This window comes from Neoarius graeffei, chromosome 11 (genome assembly GCF_027579695.1).
Source record: "Neoarius graeffei isolate fNeoGra1 chromosome 11, fNeoGra1.pri, whole genome shotgun sequence".
Lineage (NCBI taxonomy): Eukaryota > Metazoa > Chordata > Actinopteri > Siluriformes > Ariidae > Neoarius > Neoarius graeffei.
In genome coordinates this window covers 2,459,521-2,484,002 of record NC_083579.1, presented here as the reverse complement: position 1 = coordinate 2,484,002, position 24,482 = coordinate 2,459,521, and the positions used below count along the sequence as shown (strand labels likewise).

General features: G+C 45.4%; 1 protein-coding gene across 2 annotated transcripts in view; it reads right to left on the bottom strand.

Annotated features, from left to right (window-relative positions):
• The window catches only part of ttbk1b (tau tubulin kinase 1b), a 62,535-nt gene that overhangs the window by 5,295 nt on the left and 32,758 nt on the right, over positions 1–24,482 (bottom strand). For both annotated transcript variants that reach the window (XM_060933250.1, XM_060933251.1), the window contains 5 exons: positions 23,812–23,937; positions 18,564–18,715; positions 16,140–16,347; positions 15,801–15,976; positions 12,661–13,069 (listed from right to left, as the gene is read on the bottom strand). In XM_060933250.1, coding sequence (XP_060789233.1) covers positions 12,661–13,069; positions 15,801–15,976; positions 16,140–16,347; positions 18,564–18,715; positions 23,812–23,937 — 1,071 coding nt within the window. The remainder of the gene's footprint in view (positions 1–12,660; positions 13,070–15,800; positions 15,977–16,139; positions 16,348–18,563; positions 18,716–23,811; positions 23,938–24,482) is intronic.

Genomic DNA, 24,482 nt, shown 5'->3' with positions numbered 1-24,482 from the left:
ACGAGTTAAACTTTCAGGGCCGCCACCGCATTACTGAAACATCTCCAGCTCTCTGGATGGAGGTCATAAAGAGGATCTGAGAGTGCGCCTGTAGCCGTCTGATCATTTCGAACACTGTACATTAGGAGAAGGGGGTGACTTCGGCTCTCGTCTCTCCTGCACGGACTCCGGATCCAAATTTGACACCACGATGGCAGGATTTTGGCTTCGGAGGCGGGTGAGTCACACGGTCCCTGTTTTCTCCAGTCGATGGGCCGGACAAAAACTTTTTAGATTTACTTAACAAAATCAAAGGTTCCAGAAGGACGACTGTACATCAGAAAAGCAAGCAACTATCTGCTCAGTGTCTTCACACCAGATTGTGTTTCGTTTGTTTGTGTTCATTTCCTGCTCTGTAGTTTTATGTTTGTAATAAACCTCTTTGCGGGACGGTATTTCTCTGCATGCTCCTGAGACTCTGTACAGTCTGAACCTCTCGAATAAACGAGTTTTAAACCCTGCAGGGTGTAGAGTATTATTTAAGGCCCTGTCCACACGGCAACGGATTCAGGTGAATCTGATAAAATTGTTTATCGTTTCGGCCTGGCGTCCACACGGCACCGGCGTTTTGGGTGTCCCAAAACGAAATCTTTTGAGAACGGGTTCCAGAGTGGAAAAATCTGGCAACGGCGCCGTTGCGAAGTCGTCTGGATGAGTAGAACGGATTTGTTTATGATGACGTCACAACCACATGACTGTGAGTGCTTCACGCCGGGTAGAAGTGTAACGAACTCGATGCGAGTTGTCAACAAATCCTATAACTTGGTTCATGAAACGCGCTTACAAAATATTTTCACTGTGAATATTTATTGTGTAATGGTGCAAAGTGAGAGAGAGAGAGAGAGAGAGAGAGAGAGAGAGAGAGAGAGAGAGAGAGAGAATAGCCCTTAGGGCAGAGTCTTTAGTCCAAACACTGCGGAAGCAGTACCAAACCGCGCACCGCCCCGTGCGCTTTCCAAAAACAAAAACAATCCCGCCAGCAAACATAGGGGAAAAAAGGAGTGATCTCACCTCTTCAGATGTTGGTTTAAGTCCGACAATACATTCCTCAAAAAGGGCGTAGAAGAACAAAGTAATCCATCAACATGTAGCATTCAATTTATTCCGGACCATTAAAGAATTCTGGAGGATATCAGAATGTTGCTGTACCGGCTTCCGTCTACCCCCATTCATTCCTCTTTCCGCGTCTTTCGCTTTACGCTACTGATTAATAATCAAAACTTTATGTGGCTGATGCTACAGAAGAAGGGGTTTATGCGCATGCGTCCTACTTCTTCTATTGTTCTGGTGTCTCCGATGGGACCGTCTTACAGCGCACGTAGAGGTGTGGCATGTGTATTGCATCGTTTTCAGCAAGCGTTGCGTTGCCATATGTACCTGATATTTTACTGATCCGTTGCCCATGTGGACGCGATATTTAAAAAAAAAAAAATCTCGTTGCCGTTGTCGTGTGGATGTAGCCTAAATGTCACACCGTTCCAGATGTTTCTGAGGGTCACATCATGATCTCATCCCAGTGTTTCAGCACTTTAAAATCCCTTTTCTGTGTAATCCTGATGAATATTCATGTTAATTATGTTAATTAAAGAACAAACTGGAGGAACATTTCGGAGCTGATTGAACTTCCTGTTATTTATAGATCACGAAGAATAAAACAGAATGAAATAAAGTCACTGAGAGGGAAAGGAAGTGATTCATCACAGCCGTATCGTGTTTATAAACCTTTCTGTTTAATCACATGACAGTTAATGCTGCTCGCTTCTCCAACACACGAGCTCAGGGACACGTCTGTAGGACTCGGATCAGACTCGGATCAGACTCGTCAGATGTCAAGGTGTATTTATCATCCAAATAGGAAAAAAATAACAATACATTCAGTTTATAAACTACAAACACTGAGTGTGTGTGTGTGTGTGTGTGTGTGTGTGTGTGTGTGTGTGTGTGTGTGTGTGTGTGTGTGAGTAAATAAAACTGCTGAATGCTGAGTTTAGGAAGACATTATTGTTGTGAAGGTGACAGTTTTATCCGACTTTCATGTCCTGTACACAAACATGACATCTCTCTCACACACACACACACACACACACACACACACACACAGTGTTCAGTGAGGTGTGTTAAAGACATGCTACACACATTTAGTCAGTAATATTTTACACTTTACTGAATCTGCAGTGACGGAGTTTCAGCCTCAACACACAAAATAACACCAGAACCCAACACTCACAAACACCGACATAAACAAACAAACAAACAAACAAACAAATAAATAGACTTTTCCTGTGTAGAGAGAGCAGTTATTGCTCAGAGACATTCAGACGAACACCTCCGCTGTCTTCCTCTGTGTGTGTGGGGTCATGTTTAAGTCCCTGTTAATGTCCTGATGATTTCCCACAGTGCACTGCGTCTCCTCGTACCCATGATCCCGGAGTATAAAACACACAGGCACACATTAATAACCCAGGCCACACCCACAGGCTCTGAGTAACCCCGCCCCCTAGAGGTGAAACTCCATCATGCGTGTGATTCTGATGTAAACGGTCACATGACTTTACACAGTGAAAAATCAACATGCAAAAAAAAAAAAAAAAAATCATCTGTTCAACGGAAAACGTTCAAGTAGAAGCGTGTGCACATGATCATCACGTCACACGTGAAAGAAACTCGACCTTCCTCTCACAAGCACATATTGCCTTCACGTCTGTTACCCTTTATAAAGCTCATTATTTATACATTCTGTATGTTCATATAACACACACACACACACCCACCCACACACCCACACACACACACACATATATATATAAAATCACACAGAGTTTTATAAAACACTCAGCAGCAGGGCTTTAACACACACACACACACACACATCTGAGTTCACAACAAACACTATTATTATTATTATTATTATTATTAACTTGCTTCTAAACAGCTCCGGAGCTCATGATGAGGGTCGTGTCGAGTATAAAGGGGTTTCATTAATGTTTATAACGTGCTTATATATGACAAATGTGATAAATGTTATATCTGATCACTGGATAATAGAGTCATAAACTAAAATGAACAATTTAGAGTTTTTATTAAAAGTAAAATAAGGGTTTGGAATCGTAATCGAGTCAAACATTTGTAACTGCGTTACAATTTATTCATAAATTAGTAATATTACACAGGCTTGTAGTACTCGAGTCCGACTCGTGCCCTAATTTTAAGGACTCGTGACTCGGACTCGTGCATTAACTGCATTCGGACTCATAAATTGGAGACGAGGACTCAGATTTTTTCTTTATTTTTTGTAACATGCCATAATAATTTGGCATAAGATATTTATATCTACATTAATTTTTGTACTAATTTTGTGCAAGAGTGTCACACCTGCGCGCCTTGGCTCGTGCATCAGATAGACTCTCGGGCGCTCCGGACAGCGCGCACGCCAAGCAGACTCTCGCACGCGCCATAAACGACTTGCACCTGCACAGGATTAAGGTGCAATCAGCACGCTGATATAAAAACCATGAAAGCACACTTACTTTGCGAAGTATTGAGTTGCGTTGCTGACACATTACTGAGTCTTATTTCCTTGTTTGGTTTCCTGATTTCCTGTTTCTCGTCTTTGAGTCTATGATAGCCTGTTTGTGCCTCAAGTTTGCCTGCCGTTCTGGATTGTTTACCGTCTTCACTTGTATTAATAAACACACCTTCTGCACTTCCATCCGTCTCCCAACCGTCTCTGACAGAATACTTCACACTCCCTGATAAAGAGAAGCACATTCACCTGTTCAGGAGCAAACTAATGTTAATGGCGCTGAAACCGACACCGTCACATGGTCCGGTTGGACTCGGACTCGACTCAAAATTTTTTTTAATAACTCGGACTTGAATACTGGAGACTCGAGACTGGACTCGGACTTGAGGTTTAGTGACTCGACTACAACACTGATATTAGGTCATAAGGGTATAAAAATATAAAATATTGCATCATCACTGAATCAGAACTCAAAGTCAAAACATAAAATAAATTATCTAGAGTTCTGTGTCATGACTGAGACAGAAAGTTGGACTCTTGCCGCGATAAAATTACAACTGTGTGATTGTTGTATACAGTGTATTCGCTTACATTAAATTCTCTTCCACTTTATTATTAATGCTGTCTTTTTGGCAACCCCATATAATTTAAACGTAAATTTTTTTCAAACCGCTCCAATATAAATCACTTCTCAAAACCACACCTCCACCTCCTCACCCCCTCTTTTCATTCCTCCATCCCTCCTGCTTTCTGTTTCTTTTCCATCCCATCCTACTTCCCAGTTTATTTATTTACTGCTTAATTATCACATCGCTAATCCTAGCACTAGCTGTCTAGCGGTACAGTAATAAATAAATCCTATAAATCTACAAGCAGAATGTTAACAAGAGTACAAAATACTAATGAAATATAATTAAAGTCTTGTGATTATACGCATCTAATAAAAGATGTAGCCTGCTCTTTAAATCTCAAAACATGCTGCGCGTTCACACCTGGAACAGTCCGAATAAAAAACACAGTTTTTATATCTGCATTTATTCCGGCAGATGCGTGTCGATAATTAAACTGGTGGTGTAATCGTGGTGATGTTCTAAAATATGGTGCAAGTTCTCCTGGGAAATCGAGATTTATTCCTTTGGGTTGGAGAAAAAGACAAGTCTCTGTTTTTCCAGTGAAATCCAGTTAAGTTGTTCAGCACAAATCCCCCCCACCCCATCCCTCCCCACCCATCCCTCCCTATCCCACCCATCCCTCCCCACCCCACCCATCCCACCCATCCCTCCCCATCCCTCCCCACCCCACCCATCCCACCCATCCCATCCCACCCCACCCCATCCCACCCCACCCATCCCACCCCACCCCATCCCACCCCACCCATCCCTCACTCTTCCTCCTGTTGGCTTCAGTGCAGTTTGAGGACGAACTGCTCCTGGAGATTAAAAGCTCGTATGAAAGAAGTTTGCAAATGTGGCAGAACATCTCCCGACTACTCTGTTTTTCTTTCCTCTTTTCTCTCTCTTTGTCATCCCTCCATCCTCCCATTAGAACCCATTCACTGTAAAGCTCCGGCGTGGTTTAAGGTCGAGTCAGGGAACGTGGTGCAGGGACTCAGCTGTAAATGCACAGCGTCTCACTGCGTTCATCCGCACGGTGCTCCACTAGCTTTACATTCTTTCACTGGGAAACAGATTTGGTGTCATATTTGTGTTACAAAGCATTTTTGCATAATAACTGTGTAAATATTAATGATTGTGTTACAAATAATAAATCACTAGTGTAAAAAAATCATATTTTTGCATAACTATTTCATCATTAAAAAAATTATAATCAAAAATTGGGTCTAAAATGATAAACATTATAAAACACAAAAAACAAACCTCAAGTCATGATTCAGTCACAAGGTCAAGTCAGGGTCAAGCCTTTTTTTTTTTTTATTGTTTTGTCTCATGACTGAGCCAAAATCCTGATTTAATTCCCAGTTAATTAAATTCCAGCTTTTCATTACACGCTGTCTGAGACATGAAGGCTTTTATTGTTTTCGAATTGTTAAATATGAAAAGAAGAAACACCTCCTCAGTTCTTGGTCATGAACTCCGACACGTGACCTCAGACTGCAGGTGTGTGTTTTAGCTACGATGCTAACTCTAACACACTTCCTGTGAAGTCAAATCTCTGTTTCTGCCCTTTTCCATGACATCACCAAAAGTCTGTTTGTGGGCGGGGCTTCATCATGAATCCAGTGAGCACATTTATAACACTTCCATATATGGAATTAATGCCCTACACATTACTGCTAGCATCTTAAAACCACGCCCACTAAGACTTGCTCAGATTTAGAATAGAATCGAATGCCTTTATAGACACTGCACAAATGTACAACGAAATTTAGTTTATCACAGGAGAGCAAAGCCGCCGCATACGTACGCGCCGCCACTCTTGGGCACTTCAACCCAACCTAACCTGCATGTCTTTGGACTGTGGGGGAAACCGGAGCACCCGGAGGAAACCCACGCGGACACGGGGAGAACATGCAAACTCCGCACAGAAAGGCCCTCGCCAGCCACGGGGCTCGAACCCGGACCTTCTTGCTGTGAGGCGACAGCGCTAACCACTACACCACCGTGCTGCCTCAAAGCCACGCCCACAGACAGACGCTATATTCATTATAATGTGATTCTTTTCTTTTTTAAACTTTAATGACCATCATCAAACTCTCACCTGATTGGCCAACATTACAAACTCATTTGCATAAAGTTGAGCTTTGCTGCACGTTGAGCGAGATTTCACCATGAACGTGCACGTGAACCGTCACACACATCACTTACTGAAAAAAGCACAAGTGAATCATGTAAAAATCTCATTTTTTTAATGGAAGACGAGTCTGTAATGACACTAGTGCAGCACTGTGACACACACACACACACACACACTCTTCCCTCAGCTTTCAGATCGAGTATCACTACAGGAAGTTGAGGTAGTGATGATGTTTTCGGAAACTTGTAACCCTGCAGGAACCGTGCGAGGGTTCGGGGAGCTGTTTCACAGAACGTGTTTAAAATCCTTACGAGGAGCACGCCTCCACATTTCACTCGTTCATCAAAGAAAATTTTACAAAAGGTTAAACTCGTCCGAGCTGCACGCAGAAATCAGTTCCTGATACACTGATGCGGATCTGCTCCTCTGATGTTATCCTTAAAGAACGTCTCGAGAGCCACGGTTCTCATGGAATCTCTTCCACCTGTAAACATGTCCACTGTGTAAATATGAAGAGCTGCTGCTCGAGACGGGCGTTTACTTTAAATCTCGGACCTAAAGGATTTTCTGATTTCTCACGTAAAACCTTCCTGTTCAGAGAAGGTTCCAATTTAAAGAAGATAAAAATGATCTAAAGAGCTCGTGGCTCTGACAGCGGAAGAGCACTGAGGCCCAAACTGTTCCAGCTGCAGATCCATTCTGTTGTATGTATAAAACAGTTCTCTGGTCGTGGCGTGAGATCGGCAGTGTGAGGATGCAGAACGTGAGAGCTGCTGTGACGTGCGAATAAAATCCACCGAGAGGAGGACGGCAGACAGAGGACAGCGAACCCAAGGGACAGATATAAATACGGCAGCAGCGATGGAGAAACACCACATGATCGTTATCTCCAGCCGACTGTGGAGAACGTGTGTGTTTATACGAGAACGTTTTCTACTCTACGATACACTGATTTATGGATGGCGCTGATTGATGAGGTGAACAGAACAGCTTACTGCTGGTATGGGCGTGTCACTACAATGTTTCAGCATGTGCGTGTCACGAAATCCTTGCAGTTTGGCTGTCACAACGTTCTGGGGGTATGGGCGTGTCACTACATTTTGACAGCGTGGGTGTGTCACTTTGTTTTATTGGCATGGACATCACTATGTTCTTTCAGTGTGGACATGTCACTACAGTCTGACTTTGTGGGCGTGTCACTACATTCTAGCAGCATGGGCGCATCACTACATTCTGACAGTGTGGGCGTGTCACTATGTTTTGGCAGGTTGAGTGCATCAATAAGTTTGGGTGGCATGGGCATGGACACTACAGTCTTTCAGCATGGGCGTGTCACTACAGTCTCGTGGTGTGGGCGTGTCACTATATTCTTTCAGTGTAGGCGTGTCACTACATTCTGGTGGCGTGGGCGTGTCACTATGTTCTTTCAGTGTAGGCGTGCCACTACATTCTGGTGGCGTGGGCGTGTCACTATGTTCTTTCAGTGTATGCGTGCCACTACAGTCTGGTGGCTTGGGCGTGTCACTATATTCTTTCAGTGTAGGCGTGCCACTACATTCTGGTGGCGTGGGCGTGTCACTATATTCTTTCAGTGTAGGCATGTCACTACATTCTGGTGGCGTGGGCGTGTCACTATATTCTTTCAGTGTGGGCATGTCACTATATTCTGGTGGCGTGGGCGTGTCACTATGTTCTTTCAGTGGGCGTGTCACTACATTCTGGTGGCATGGGCGTGTCACTATGTTCTTTCAGTGTAGGCATGTCACTACATTCTGGTGGGGTGGGCGTGTCACTATATTCTTTCAGTGTAGGCGTGCCACTACATTCTGGTGGCATGGGCGTGTCACTATATTCTTTCAGTGTAGGCGTGTCACTACATTCTGGTGGTGTGGGCGTGTCACTATGTTCTTTCAGTGTAGGCGTGTCACTATATTCTTTCAGTGTAGGCACGTCACTACATTCTGGTGGCTTGGGCGTGTCACTATGTTCTTTCAGTGTAGGCGTGTCACTACATTCTGGTGGCATGGGCGTGTCACTATGTTCTTTCAGTGTAGGCGTGTCACTACATTCTGGTGGCGTGGGCGTGTCACTATATTCTTTCAGTGTAGGCGTGTCACTACATTCTGGTGGCGTGGGCGTGTCACTATATTCTTTCAGTGTAGGCGTGTCACTACATTCTGGTGGCGTGGGCGTGTCACTATGTTCTTTCAGTGTTGGCGTGTCACTACATTCTGGTGGCGTAGGCGTGTCACTACATTCTGGTGGCGTGGGCGTGTCACTATGTTCTTTCAGTGTAGGCGTGTCACTACATTCTGGTGGCGTGGGCGTGTCACTATATTCTTTCAGTGTAGGCGTGTCGCTACATTCTGGTGGCGTGGGCGTGTCACTATATTCTTTCAGTGTAGGCGTGTCGCTACATGCTGGTGGCGTGGGCGTGTCACTATATTCTTTCAGTGCAGGCGTGTCACTACATTCTGGTGGCATGGGTGTGTCACTATGTTCTTTCAGTGTAGGCCTGTCACTACATTCTGGTGGCGTGGGCGTGTCACTATGTTCTTTCAGTGTAGGCGTGTCACTACATTCTGGTGGCATGGGCGTGTCACTATGTTCTTTCAGTGTAGGCGTGTCACTACATTCTGGTGGCGTGGGCGTGTCACTATATTCTTTCAGTGTAGGCGTGTCACTACATTCTGGTGGCGTGGGCGTGTCACTATATTCTTTCAGTGTAGGCGTGTCACTACATTCTGGTGGCGTGGGCGTGTCACTATGTTCTTTCAGTGTTGGCGTGTCACTACATTCTGGTGGCGTAGGCGTGTCACTACATTCTGGTGGCGTGGGTGTGTCACTATGTTCTTTCAGTGTAGGCGTGTCACTACATTCTGGTGGCGTGGGCGTGTCACTATATTCTTTCAGTGTAGGCGTGTCGCTACATTCTGGTGGCGTGGGCGTGTCACTATATTCTTTCAGTGTAGGCGTGTCGCTACATGCTGGTGGCGTGGGCGTGTCACTATATTCTTTCAGTGCAGGCGTGTCACTACATTCTGGTGGCATGGGTGTGTCACTATGTTCTTTCAGTGTAGGCCTGTCACTACATTCTGGTGGCGTGGGCGTGTCACTATGTTCTTTCAGTGTAGGCATGTCACTACATTCTGGTGGCGTGGGCGTGTCACTATGTTCTTTCAGTGTAGGCGTGTCACTGCATTCTGGTGGTGTGGGCGTGTCACTATCTTCTTTCAGTGTAGGCGTGTCACTACATTCTGGTGGCGTAGGCGTGTCACTACATGCTGGTGGCGTGGGCGTGTCACTATGTTCTTTCAGTGGGCGTGTCACTACATTCTGGTGGCGTGGGCGTGTCACTATGTTCTTTCAGTGTAGGCATGTCACTACATTCTGGTGGTGTGGGCGTGTCACTATGTTCTTTCAGTGTAGGCGTGTCACTATATTCTTTCAGTGTAGGCGTGCCACTACATTCTGGTGGCGTGGGCGTGTCACTATGTTCTTTCAGTATAGGCATGTCACTACATTCTTCCAGTGTGGGTGTGTCACTATTTTCTTTCAGTATGGGGCGTCATTACATTCTGGTGGCGTGGGTGTGCCATTGTGTTCCTTCAGTGTGGGTGTGTCACTATTTTATTTCAGCATGGGGCGTGTCATTACATTCTGGTGGCATGGGCGTGTCATTGTGTTCCTTCAGTGTGGGCGTGTCACTAGAGTCTTGTAGCATGGGCTTCACACTACATTCTTTCGCTGTGGGTGTGCCATAAGACCTTGGGGGTGTGGACATCAATATGTTCTTTCAGTATGGGCGTGTCACCATGTTCTTCGGCATGGGGTGTGTCACTACATTCTAGCTGTGTGGGTGTGTCACTACATTCAAGTAAGGTAACTGAGAAGAAGGCGGAGCTTCAGGTGATGTCTTTCTCCAAAACCTCAGTGATGTGATGAGTCCAGTTAGTTCCTGAGAACTGATGAACTTTCCTCACGCAAACACTGATGCAGCTTTTAAATACGACCCCACGACCGTAAACTCATTATCAATATCCATAATCTTCATCTACACCCTGCTCTCCTCTGTGCTCCAGGGTTTCACACTCTCTCTCTCACACACACACACACACACACACACACACACACACACACAGTGATGTGATATATTGCAATATTGTAACCGTGAACATTTAAAACACGTGATTGCTTTCAGGTCGAGCTGATAATCAGAGTCCGATCACGATAGTGAGCATCAGTTCACGTTATTCAGCACTCTCTTTAGTACACTAGCGTCGGAACTCAGCGGCCGTGTGTCTGCATCGTCATGGTAGCAGAAGAAGAAATTTCACATATTGCACATATTGTGGGAACAATTTCCACAGTGACAGCTGACTCCGCCCACATTTCATAACACTTCCTGCTGGGAACTGGTCTAATGTTCTCCATTACGCAGGGTTTAGTCCACTGCTCTGTTTAACAGTAAATTAAAGCTGATCATCTTTTGATGAATGCAGTATGACGATGAAGATGTGTAAACGGTTAAATCGTTAATATCATGATACGAAACAGACACATGCCTGATGATGAAGGCAAAGACAAACACAGAATGGTTTTATAAACCTTAGAAGTAGTCTCTCTCTCTCTCTCTCTCTCTCTCACACACACACACACACACTATGTATTTTGTTTAAAATCATTAAAAATTTTCTCCTTTAGCATCTACAAAGAATGTGAAATAAACTGTACAGTGTCTCTTTATGCACGTTTCTCTTTTCTTAGCCAATCAGGAGGCTGTGTTTCTGCTGGACACACACACACACACACACACACACACACACACACACACACACACACACACACACACAGAGCTCACAGGCTGAGTTTATTGCACGCGCCATAATAATCTGTGTCTGCATGTGTTGCTTTAAAGCTCTGCGTTTGAGTGTGTGTGTGTTTTAAGGCTCATCATGTCTTGTTCATGAGTTTCGCGAGCATCTGCTGGATGTGCAGCCGTGGGATGTTGAGGACAGAATGCCGTGCCCTCGGGCTGCCTGGCATCCCAGGGGCATGTCTGTTGCCACGGTGATGCTGATGGCCTCGGCAGTGGGCGTGGCAGTGGGCGGGGCTGCTCTCGGCCGAGCGGCTGCGCTGAATGGCCGCTGCCCCGGGGATGGGGTCTTGGGGGAAGGTTTCCATCTCCATGCTGGAGGAGGAGGGGAACACGTACGACGCCAGTCTCCTCAAATGGGCGGGCCTCGCGAAAGAGTGTGGTGGGTGTGGCCTGTCCTCCTCCAACTGAAACAGACCAATAAGAGTGGAGGGATCAGGCTCGGGGAAAAAAAATGCGCGAAAAACTAATCTAAGTAAGAGTGTGTGTGTGTGTGTGTGTGTGTTTTAACAAAAAGATGTGCTAGATTATATTTCTCAAAACCATTGTCACTATCCAGAAGGGACAAGGAGTGTGTGTGTGTGTGTGTGTGTGTGTGTGTGTGTGTGTGTGATGTTTCAGAGCAGTGTGTACTGTGTGCACATAAACTTTGCCTGTGAGCTGTGAACACACACACACACACACACACACACACACACACACACACTTGTACAAATGGCCCTTCTCTGAATACAGCACTACAGTTCCACTGGAGTGGGTGTGTCTCAATTAAATCCCGCCCACTGAACAACAGTCTAAACAGAGTAAACGCTGAACTTCACTGTCACTCATCACTGCAATATAATAAAACTCAGAGTAGTTATAAACTTTAATAAACTCTACTACGACTATTATAATACTGTTGCCACGGTTACGACCTGCCGGATATTCTCTAGTCTTGCTGCGAGTGTGCTGTTACTATGGAAACGCTGACGTATTAGAGTGACAGCATTAATATAAACCTGCACTATTGTCAGAGCTGCTGTTAGAGAAAGTTAATCAACACCTTCTGACCAATCAGAGAGCAGCAGGGTGTGAGAGTGAGGATGCATGAGCATGACACTGAGCTCACGGTCGACATCGAATAATTATAATTAATAAACAAATTTATTCCCATTTTAATATAATTCTTTATTGTTACGACCTTAAGGCAATTCAACACACAATCCAGGAGCACGGCTTAAATACCGTGTGTGTGCTGGAGAAACTGATGGTTCACACACACACACACACACACACACACACACACACAAGTGAAAAACCAACACAAGTTTAAAGTGTCAGAAAACTCCCTGAACATGTGCGCACTCGCGCTGCAGAAAGTTCACACAGACATCACTGATGACATCACACCGGAATGAACCAATCAGAATCAACCATTCCTCCTTCTCTCTCTCTCACACACACAGACACACAGCTTTGATCTTACCTGTCTGTGTGGCCCGAATGGCTCCAACTCCCTTCTGCGGTGACTTGGCCCCGCCCCCTCCTCCGCTCCAGCCAATCCTGTTGGCCCGCGCTGCGTTTTGGGCCGAACCACGACCTCGGTTCCGCGTTCTCCCCTCCTCCTCCTCATTTCCTCATGCTCCTCCAGGGGGCGGAGCTCCTCCGGCTCATCATCAGTGGTTCCTGACGTGGTTGGCTGGAAGTCACGAAGCTCCGCCTCCTTGTCAATCATCACCCACTCCCGGCTGTCGAAGTCTTCCTCCTCAGCCAGTGGCACGGAGCGGATGAAGGCGTTACTGTGAGCCTCGTGACCGCCATCCACTGAGAACATCTGAGCAGGCTGAGACGACAGGACGAAGCGAGACGGAGAGCCAAGCATGTCCATGCGGGAACTAACAATAATAATAATAATAATAATAATCTTTATTATTTATGCCGCGCATATATCATGTATATATGATCAAATGCACCTTACAAATTACAAATAAATAAATTACAATAAATTGCTAACTTTAAGATATTACAAATATTTAAAATCAATAATAAGCTACTGTATATATGAATGTGAATGAAAATAATTCAGAGATTGATAATGGATTATAGAAATATAATTACTTAGTGTTCATAAGCAATTCTGAATAAAAAGTCTTTACTAAAATCTAAAATCTGTTATAATTATTCTCTTCTCTAATATGGCGATTGTATACATAAAATATAAATACTCAATGTTCATAAGCAACTCTAAATAAAAATGTCTTTACTAAAGTCTTAAATCTGTTGTAATTGTTCTCTTCTCTAATATGGCGAGGCAGTGCGTTGAAGAGAGATGGGAAGGCTGCAGCAAAGGCCCCGTCACCCAGAGTTTTATAAGTCTTAGCACTGAATGGCTTCAGAAGAAGTTCGTTATTTCTGCGAAGAGCATAACAGCTAGGACGCTGCACTGATATGAGACAACTGATATAGTCTGGAGCAAGAGCATGAATAGCTTTAAACACAAGGATCTTGAAATGGACTCTTTCCTTTACTGGTAGCCAGGGCAACGACCGTAAAACAGGAGTTATGTGGTTATACTTGGGCGTGTTGGTAATTAATCTTGCCGCAGCATTTTGTACTTGTTGTAGTTTACAGATCGATTTCGCTGGTAATCCATAAAGTAAACTATTACAGTAGTCAAGTCTTCCCATTACAACAGCATGGACAAGAGTTCGTGTTGCTTTGACAGAGAGATTCTTCTGATTCTTCTAATGTTGTGAATGGAGTAGAAAGCCATTTTACAAGTGTTGCTGATATGTTGTGACAATGTCATATTTTCATCAAATAGAACTCCTAAGTTTCTCGCCTCAGTGGCTGGTCTTATAACAGAATCTCCGACAGACAATTTGTCGATGTGAACTTTATTCCATTGTTGTTTAGTACCAACTATCAGAAATTTCTACATAATATGCCCGTTCTACCTCCACGACGATGTTCGAATAATTTGTAACCATCGGGGCATAATTCCACTCGTACGGCATCGTCCCGTTGTTCCAACCAAGTTTCGGTAATTGCGAAGATGTCAGGTTTGCAATCTTGAGTGATATAATCCACAATATTAGCTGTCTTATTCCTTACAGATCGACAGTTTGCTAAACAAAACTTTAACGCGTTGGATTTGGAATCAAAAGCAGTTTGTTTACATGATACTGTAGTGAAATTCCTTGGCCTTACACCGTAATCAGATTCCTTGTCCAGGCGATTTGAAGAGGTGATGACTGGAATGTTATTATTCACAAAGGTGCTATCTGGAATATTCAATGAAGTAAAATGCAAATTTACGGAGTTTAAATCTTCAAAGTTTTTAGAAGCCAAAGATGACGAAGCAATTCCATTTGATGACAATAATGATTTCAAATGCAGCTCTCCAGCTTGACGAGAAGTTTGTAATAGATGTTGTTTACGTTGACCGGCTCTACAGCCTCGACGTGTAGGCTTCACTCGAGATATTCCAATGTTGCATAAATTACGCCATAAGGCAGAGTTTAGCTTGATATCAGATAAATTAGCTCCAATTCCGACTAGAAAACGTCTTGAATAGGTAGTTACCATTTCTAATATCTCTAAAGTGCAGTTTCCCAGCAACAGGTATAAGATTGAGCCGTAAAAATAAAATTAACCAGAGAACGCTGGTGATGCTGCCATCAAAGCGCTCAACCGTGTCAGAGCGCTGTATCTAATACATTCACTCAGTTTACAACAGAAAACATTCATAACAAATCCACAGCGTTTTAAAGAAACTCAGGAACTTGCGCAACATGTTTACGCGTTAAACCTGCGGGTTGCTAGGCAACCCAGCTAATTTTGTTAGCTGAAAGTTACAGTTCTCAGACTTTTTGGATTTAGACGTTCAGTCTTTCAGGCTTTGTGTTTTGTTCTGTGCATGTCTTCATATAACCTTTATAAACGTTCTTACAACGTTGCAGCAACATTTCAAAGCATAGACAACACATTTCCCAAATAGGATGTGTCTAAATGGAATACATGCCTTTGCCAGCCTTACTGACCGCTACGTAACCTTGTGATTGAAAGCTGACCTCGCGAGTTCAAGCTAACGTAAAGAGCTAACCTAATTAATTTTTCAGTTTGTGCGTTCATCATCTCATTATCTGTAGCCGCTTTATCCTGTTCTACAGGGTCGCAGGCGAGCTGGATCCTATCCCAGCTGACTACGGGCGAAAGGCGGGGTTCACCCTGGACAAGTCGCCAGGTCATCACAGGGCTGACACATAGACACAGACAACCATTCACACTCACATTCACACCTACGCTCAATTTAGAGTCACCAGTTAACCTAACCTGCATGTCTTTGGACTGTGGGGGAAACCGGAGCACCCGGAGGAAACCCACGCGGACACGGGGAGAACATGCAAACTCCGCACAGAAAGGCCCTCGCCGGCCACGGGGCTCGAACCCGGACCTTCTTGCTGTGAGGCGACAGCGCTAACCACTACACCACCGTGCCGCCCAGTTTGTGCGTTGTTTAGTCAAATACAACTTATTAATATTTGATAAATGTGAGCATTTAAAGACATTTAAAACATTCTGGTGTGTTTGTAAGTTGCGTGAACACACCCACACACTCCTCACCGTTTGTCACAGCCGTCCGCCCTCCCGTCTGCTCCAGTCAGGTGATCAGATTCGGGGCTGTTGATTCGTCGGTATCTGAGAGGTCGTATTTGAGCCCCAGGAGATTCTGGGTCGGCGGGTCGTGGGGAAACAGGCTCCGCCCCTTCTGCTTGCTCCTCCTCTGCAGTTACCTGGGTCTGATACAGAACGTTATAGCCATGTTTACGACATCAACACTGAGTAAAAATTAATGGTATTGTTATAGTTTTCGTGATCAGGAATACCTGCTCCAGATAAAACACAGGTAAAGATCATCTCATGCTGAAATACGAGTTTTTAGAGGAGACCATGAACTCGTACCTTACTGATGCTGATCCTGAGTTTGTTGCGATTGAAATCAGTGTCGTCCCACACCTCTCCACCAGGGGGCACCAGAGCCACCTCAGCAGGCCTTATGGGTAACGGCACGGGTGGGGCGTTCTCCTGATCGCTCAGGTGCTCGTCCTGAAGCACATCGTCTGTGTTCTCCCTTGGTAACTCTCCAGGAACCGGCGTCACGTTCACCACACTGTGGAAAAATAATAAAATCAGTGCACATTCTCAGGATGGGATCTGAGGATACGAATTGTTGCAGTTTTGCGATAGGAATTTTTGTCCATTTTTGCTCGATACAAGACTTCAGCTGCTCAACAGTCCGTGGTCTCCATTGTCTGATTCTCCTCTTCATGATGCTCCATACATTCTCAACAGGAGACAGATCAGAGACTGGCAGCAGGCCAGTCAAGCGCACGCACTCTGTGTCTATGAAGCCATGCTGTTGTAGCCCGTGCAGAACAAGGCATGGCATTGCCCTGCTCAAATAAGCATGGACTTCAAAGGAAGAGATGCCGCCTTGATGAATATGTCTCTCTAAAATCCCAATATATCAACGGCACCTTCACACACATGTAACTCCCCCATACGGTGGGCACTGATCCTCCCCCATACCGTCACAGATGCTGCTTTTACACTTTTCTCTGATAACAAACTGGATGTTCGTGTTCGCCTTTGACACTGAGAACTCGACATCCGGTTTTCCTGAAAACGAGCTGAAATGTGGCTCATCTGACCACAGCACACGTTTCCACTGTCTTTCGGTCCATCTGAGATGAGTTCCAGCCCAGAGAAATCAGCGGTGTTTCTGTATAGAGTTGATGAATGGCTTCCTCCTTGTGTAATACAGTTTCAGGTTGTATTTCTGGATGCAGCGGTGGACTGTGTTAAGTGACGACGGTTTTCTGAAGTCCGCCCGAGCCCATGTGGCTGTATTTGTCACATTAGCATGACGGTTTCTCAGGCAGTGCCGCCTGAGGGCTCGAAGGTCACGCCCATTCAACAGTGGTTTCCGACCCCGCCCTTTACACGCTGAGATGTCTCCGAACTCCCTGAATCTTTTCACAAGATTATGTTCTGTAGATTTTGAAAGACCTAAAATCTTGTGTTGGGAAATGTTCTTTTTGAATTGACGAACAATTCTCTCATGAATTTTGGCACAAAGCAGTGAGCCACGCCCATCCTTACTTACACAGACTGAGCCTTTGGTGCTGCTCCTTCTAAACCCAATCATGTGACCAATTAACCTGCTGAATGTGGAATCTTCCAGAATGGCGTTAGTTGAATATCCGATAAACTTTTCAGTCTTATTTTGTTTCTGTCCCAACTTTTTCTGAGTGTGTTACAGGAATCAAATTCTAACTTTGTTTATATTTACAAAATACAGTTAAGTCGGTCAGTAAAACTACTGAAAATCTTTTCTTTGCACTTTTGTCAGTTAAATAAAGGTTCACGTGAATTAACAAAATCACACATTATTGGTTTTACTACATTTTGGAAAATATCCAACTTTTCTGGAAAGGGAGTTAGTCATTGTTTGATCCTCTGGAATTCTGATGGAGTGAATTAAAGCTGAAATCAATCAATCAGTCTTTAACTGACTGCTGTAAAATTACCTCTGATGTGAATAAAGCCGACGGCACGGTGGTGTAGTGGTTAGCGCTGTCGCCTCACAGCAAGAAGGTCCTGGGTTCGAGCCCCGTGGCCGGCGAGGGCCTTTCTGTGCGGAGTTTGCATGTTCTCCCCGTGTCCACGTGGGTTTCCTCCGGGTGCTCCGGTTTCCCCCACAGTCCAAAGACATGCAGGTTAGGTTAACTGGTGACTCTAAATTGAGCGTAGGTGTGAATGTGAGTGTGAATGGTTGTCTGTGTCTATGTGTCAGCCCTGTGATGACCTGGTGACTTGTCCAGGGTGAACCCCGCCTTTCGCCCGTAGTCAGCTGGGATAGGCTCCAGCTCGCCTGCGACCCTGTAGAACAGGATAAAGCAGCTACAGATGATGGATGGATGGGTGGGTGGGTGGGTGGGTGGGTGAATAAAGCCAATGCCCTAACTGAAGTCACACAGGAAACATGCACTAGCATGAGTGAATATCTTTAGCCTGGGGTGTGTAAACTTTTGGCCTTAACTGTCGCTATCACACCCTGATGGTGAAAAGAGCAGAAGATGGAGGAGATGGAGATCAGGTCTGAATGTAAATGTGGTTCTTGGTCTTAGTGAACTTCAGTCCTGGATCCGGACCAGAACACTAACAGCTTGAGTGAAGGACAAACCGAGACGTGTCTCATCCATCACACACCGAGGCGAGACGAGACGAGACGGAGTGCCTTTGAAGTGTAATGTTATAAATACAAATACTGACTTTGAGTGTGTGTGTGTGTGTGTGTGTGTGTGTGTGTGTGCGCGTTTTTACCCGACTATCGCTGCAGTTTGGCGTGTGTTTTGTTGAGGAGGCGTGGCCATGCTGTTCGATGACAAGTCAGTTCCTGATTTCTCCCAATCAAACGGCTCATTTTCTGTAATCGCTCTCTCCTTCATACTGTTCTCAAACACCGACATCAACAACTACAGAGAGAGAGAGAGAGAGAGAGAGAGAGAGAGAGAGAGACAGAGAACGAGAGAGAGAGATGGACACAGAACGAGAGAGACACAGAGAGAGACAGAGAACAAGATATATATATATATATATATATATATATATATATATATATATATATATATATACACACACACACACACACAGAGAGAGAGAGAGAGAGAGAGATGGACACAGAACGAGAGAGACACAGAGAGAGACAAAGAATGAGATAGACAGAGAATGAGAGAGAGAGGAGAGATAGATGGACACAATGAGAGAGAGAGAGGAGAGACAGACAGAGATGGACACAGAGCAAGAGGAGAGAGAGAGAGAGAGAGAGAGAGAGAGATGGACAGAGAATGAGAGAGAGACAGACAGAGAGATAGAGCGAGAGAGAGATGGACACAGAATGAGAGAGAGACAGAGAACGAGAGATAGAGAGAGAAGGACAGAGAGAGAGAGAGACAAAGTTTTATTCACACAGTAACTAGTAATAAATTTAATTCCAGTTTCTAATTTAAGGAAAATATAAACCAAAATTGACTGTCATCCAATCAGAATTGTGGGTGTGTCCTTAGGACATTATTACGTGATGATTGACAGATGAACTGACAGTGGATCAGTCAATAACGTCAATCAAACTAGAGCTGAAATTGTAAATAAAGTGTAAAATATTTACTGATCAATCCTTCAACCTCCATGAAGTCAAAACCAAGATAGGTGTGTTTTGTGGAGGACGAGATCTGAGGTGTGTTTGTGGAGGAGGAGATCTGAGGTGCGTTTATGGAGGAGGAGATCTGAGGTGCGTTTATGGAGGAGGAGATCTGAGGTGCGTTTATGGAGGAGGAGATCTGAGGTGCGTTTATGGAGGAGGAGATCTGAGGTGCGTTTATGGAGGAGGAGATCTGAGGTGTGTTTTGTGGAGAAGGAGATCTGAGGTGTGTTTTGTGGAGGAGGAGATCTGAGGTGTGTTTTGTGGAGGAGATCTGAGGTGTGTTTTGTGGAGGAGGAGATCTGAGGTGTGTTTTGTGGAGGAGGAGATCTGAGGTGTGTTTTGTGGAGGAGGAGATCTGAGGTGTGTTTTGTGGAGGACGAGATCTGAGGTGTGTTTGTGGAGGAGGAGATCTGAGGTGTGTTTTGGGGAGGAGATCTGAGGTGTGTTTTGTGGAGGAGGAGATCTGAGGTGTGTTTATGGAGGAGGAGATCTGAGGTGCGTTTGTGGAGGAGATCTGAGGTGCGTTTATGGAGGAGGAGATCTGAGGTGCGTTTATGGAGGAGGAGATCTGAGGTGCGTTTATGGAGGAGGAGATCTGAGGTGCGTTTATGGAGGAGGAGATCTGAGGTGTGTTTTGGGGAGGAGATCTGAGGTGTGTTTTGTGGAGGAGGAGATCTGAGGTGTGTTTTGTGGAGAAGGAGATCTGAGGTGTGTTTTGTGGAGGAGGAGATCTGAGGTGTGTTTTGTGGAGGAGGAGATCTGAGGTGTGTTTTGTGGAGGAGGAGATCTGAGGTGTGTTTTGTGGAGGAGATCTGAGGTGTGTTTTGTGGAGGAGGAGATCTGAGGTGTGTTTTGTGGAGGAGGAGATCTGAGGTGTGTTTTGTGGAGGAGGAGATCTGAGGTGTGTTTTGTGGAGGAGGAGATCTGAGGTGTGTTTTGTGGAGGACGAGATCTGAGGTGTGTTTTGTGGAGGACGAGATCTGAGGTGTGTTTGTGGAGGACGAGATCTGAGGTGTGTTTTGGGGAGGAGATCTGAGGTGTGTTTTGTGGAGGAGGAGATCTGAGGTGTGTTTTGTGGAGGAGGAGATCTGAGGTGTGTTTGTGGAGGAGGAGATCTGAGGTGTGTTTGTGGAGGAGGAGATCTGAGGTGTGTTTATGGAGGAGGAGATCTGAGGTGTGTTTATGGAGGAGGAGATCTGAGGTGCGTTTATGGAGGAGGAGATCTGAGGTGTGTTTTGGGGAGGAGATCTGAGGTGTGTTTTGTGGAGGAGGAGATCTGAGGTGTGTTTTGTGGAGGAGGAGATCTGAGGTGTGTTTATGGAGGAGGAGATCTGAGGTGTGTTTTGTGGAGAAGGAGATCTGAGGTGTGTTTTGTGGAGGAGGAGATCTGAGGTGTGTTTTGTGGAGGAGGAGATCTGAGGTGTGTTTTGTGGAGGAGGAGATCTGAGGTGCGTTTATGGAGGAGGAGATCTGAGGTGTGTTTTGTGGAGGAGGAGATCTGAGGTGTGTTTTGTGGAGGAGGAGATCTGAGGTGTGTTTTGTGGAGGAGGAGATCTGAGGTGTGTTTGTGGAGGAGGAGATCTGAGGTGTGTTTTGTGGAGGAGGAGATCTGAGGTGTGTTTTGTGGAGGAGGAGATCTGAGGTGTGTTTGTGGAGGAGGAGATCTGAGGTGTGTTTATGGAGGAGGAGATCTGAGGTGTGTTTATTGTGGAGGAGATCTGAGGTGTGTTTTGTGGAGGAGATCTGAGGTGTGTTTTGTGGAGGAGATCTGAGGTGTGTTTTGTGGAGGAGATCTGAGGTGTGTTTATGGAGGAGGAGATCTGAGGTGTGTTTTGTGGAGGAGATCTGAGGTGTGTTTTGTGGAGGAGATGTGAGGTGTGTTTTGTGGAGGAGATGTGAGGTGTGTTTGTGGAGGAGATGTGAGGTGTGTTTGTGGAGGAGGAGATGTGAGGTGTGTTTATGGAGGAGATGTGAGGTGTGTTTTGTGGAGGAGGACATCTGAGGTGTGTTTATGGAGGAGGAGATGTGAGGTGTGTTTGTGGAGGACATCTGAGGTGTGTTTATGGAGGAGGAGATCTGAGGTGTGTTTTGTGGAGGAGGAGATCTGAGGTGTTTTGTGGAGGAGGAGGAGATCTGAGGTGTGTTTTGTGGAGGAGGAGATCTGAGGTGTGTTTTGTGGAGGAGGAGATCTGAGGTGTGTTTGTGGAGGAGGAGATCTGAGGTGTGTTTATGGAGGAGGAGATCTGAGGTGTGTTTATTGTGGAGGAGATCTGAGGTGTGTTTTGTGGAGGAGATCTGAGGTGTGTTTTGTGGAGGAGATCTGAGGTGTGTTTTGTGGAGGAGATCTGAGGTGTGTTTATGGAGGAGGAGATCTGAGGTGTGTTTTGTGGAGGAGATCTGAGGTGTGTTTTGTGGAGGAGATGTGAGGTGTGTTTTGTGGAGGAGATGTGAGGTGTGTTTGTGGAGGAGATGTGAGGTGTGTTTGTGGAGGAGGAGATGTGAGGTGTGTTTATGGAGGAGATGTGAGGTGTGTTTTGTGGAGGAGGACATCTGAGGTGTGTTTATGGAGGAGGAGATGTGAGGTGTGTTTGTGGAGGAGATGTGAGGTGTGTTTTGTGGAGGAGGACATCTGAGGTGTGTTTATGGAGGAGGAGATCTGAGGTGTGTTTTGTGGAGGAGATGTGAGGTGTGTTTTGTGGAGGAGATGTGAGGTGTGTTTTGTGGAGGAGATGTGAGGTGTGTTTGTGGAGGAGGAGCTCTGAGGTGTGTTTATGGAGGAGGAGCTCTGAGGTGTGTTTGTGGAGGAGGACATCTGAGGTGTGTTTATGGAGGAGGAGATCTGAGGTGTGTTTTGTGGAGGAGATCTGAGGTGTGTTTATGGAGGAGGAGATCTGAGGTGTTTTGTGGAGGAGATCTGAGGTGTGTTTTGTGGAGGAGATGTGAGGTGTGTTTGTGGAGGAGGAGATCTGAGGTGTGTTTATGGAGGAGGAGATCTGAGGTGTGTTTTGTGGAGGAGGAGATGTGAGGTGTGTTTGTGGAGGAGGAGATCTGAGGTGTGTTTTGTGGAGGAGGAGATCTGAGGTGTGTTTTGTGGAGGAGATGTGAGGTGTGTTTGTGGAGGAGGAGCTCTGAGGTGTGTTTATGGAGGAGGAGCTCTGAGGTGTGTTTGTGGAGGAGGACATCTGAGGTGTGTTTATGGAGGAGGAGATCTGAGGTGTGTTTTGTGGAGGAGATCTGAGGTGTGTTTTGTGGAGGAGATCTGAGGTGTGTTTATGGAGGAGGAGATCTGAGGTGTTTTGTGGAGGAGATCTGAGGTGTGTTTTGTGGAGGAGATGTGAGGTGTGTTTGTGGAGGAGGAGATCTGAGGTGTGTTTTGTGGAGGAGATCTGAGGTGTGTTTATGGAGGAGGAGATCTGAGGTGTGTTTATGGAGGAGGAGATCTGAGGTGTGTTTTGTGGAGGAGGAGATGTGAGGTGTGTTTGTGGAGGAGGAGATCTGAGGTGTGTTTTGTGGAGGAGGAGATCTGAGGTGTGTTTTGTGGAGGAGATCTGAGGTGTGTTTTGTGGAGGAGGAGATCTGAGGTGTGTTTTGTGGAGGAGGAGATCTGAGGTGTGTTTGTGGAGGAGGAGATCTGAGGTGTGTTTTGTGGAGGAGATCTGAGGTGTGTTTGTGGAGGAGATCTGAGGTGTGTTTGTGGAGGAGGAGATCTGAGGTGTGTTTTGTGGAGGAGGAGATCTGAGGTGTGTTTTGTGGAGAAGATCTGAGGTGTGTTTGTGGAGGAGGACATCTGAGGTGTGTTTTGTGGAGGAGGATATCTGAGGTGTGTTTGTGGAGGAGGAGATCTGAGGTGTGTTTGTGGAGGAGGAGATCTGAGGTGTGTTTTGTGGAGGAGATCTGAGGTGTGTTTGTGGAGGAGGAGATCTGAGGTGTGTTTGTGGAGGAGGAGATCTGAGGTGTGTTTTGTGGAGGAGATCTGAGGTGTGTTTGTGGAGGAGGACATCTGAGGTGTGTTTTGTGGAGGAGGAGATCTGAGGTGTGTTTGTGGAGGAGGAGATCTGAGGTGTGTTTTGTGGAGGAGATCTGAGGTGTGTTTGTGGAGGAGGAGATCTGAGGTGTGTTTGTGGAGGAGGAGATCTGAGGTGTGTTTTGTGGAGGAGGATATCTGAGGTGTGTTTGTGGAGGAGGAGATCTGAGGTGTGTTTTGTGGAGGAGGAGATCTGAGGTGTGTTTGTGGAGGAGGAGATCTGAGGTGTGTTTGTGGAGGAGGAGATCTGAGGTGTGTTTTGTGGAGGAGGATATCTGAGGTGTGTTTGTGGAGGAGGAGATCTGAGGTGTGTTTGTGGAGGAGGAGATCTGAGGTGTGTTTACCTGATAATCAGGCTTGGTGTAATAATCCAGGCTGATCACATGGTCCAGAAAAATGTAAAACTCCGATGGCATGTGTTTCAGGAGCATCTTGTGTTCATAACGCTCTTTAATCTGACCAACCTGCTCCTGTACACACACACACACACACACACACACACACACACACACACAATAATAAATCACTGGCTCATTCATATTAAGTTTTTTACATATTCTAAATATTTAAATGAGTACATGATGTGAGGAGGCGTGGCCTATTTACCACCTGAAAGTCTGAATATTGTACGCTGTATAATCGGACGGCGCTGTGTGCTGTTTAATCAGACTGTACTGAATGCTGTGTAATCAGACGGTACTGTACCCTGTATAATCAGACAGTATTGTACCGTGTATAATCAGACGGTATTGTACCGTGTAATCAGACAGTACTGTACCCTGTATAATCAGACAGTATTGTACCGTGTATAATCAGACGGTATTGTACCGTGTAATCAGACAGTACTGTACCCTGTATAATCAGACAGTATTGTACCGTGTATAATCAGACGGTATTGTACCGTGTAATCAGACAGTACTGTACCCTGTATAATCAGACAGTACTGTACCCTGTATAATCAGACGGTATTGTACCGTGTAATCAGACAGTACTGTACCCTGTATAATCAGACAGT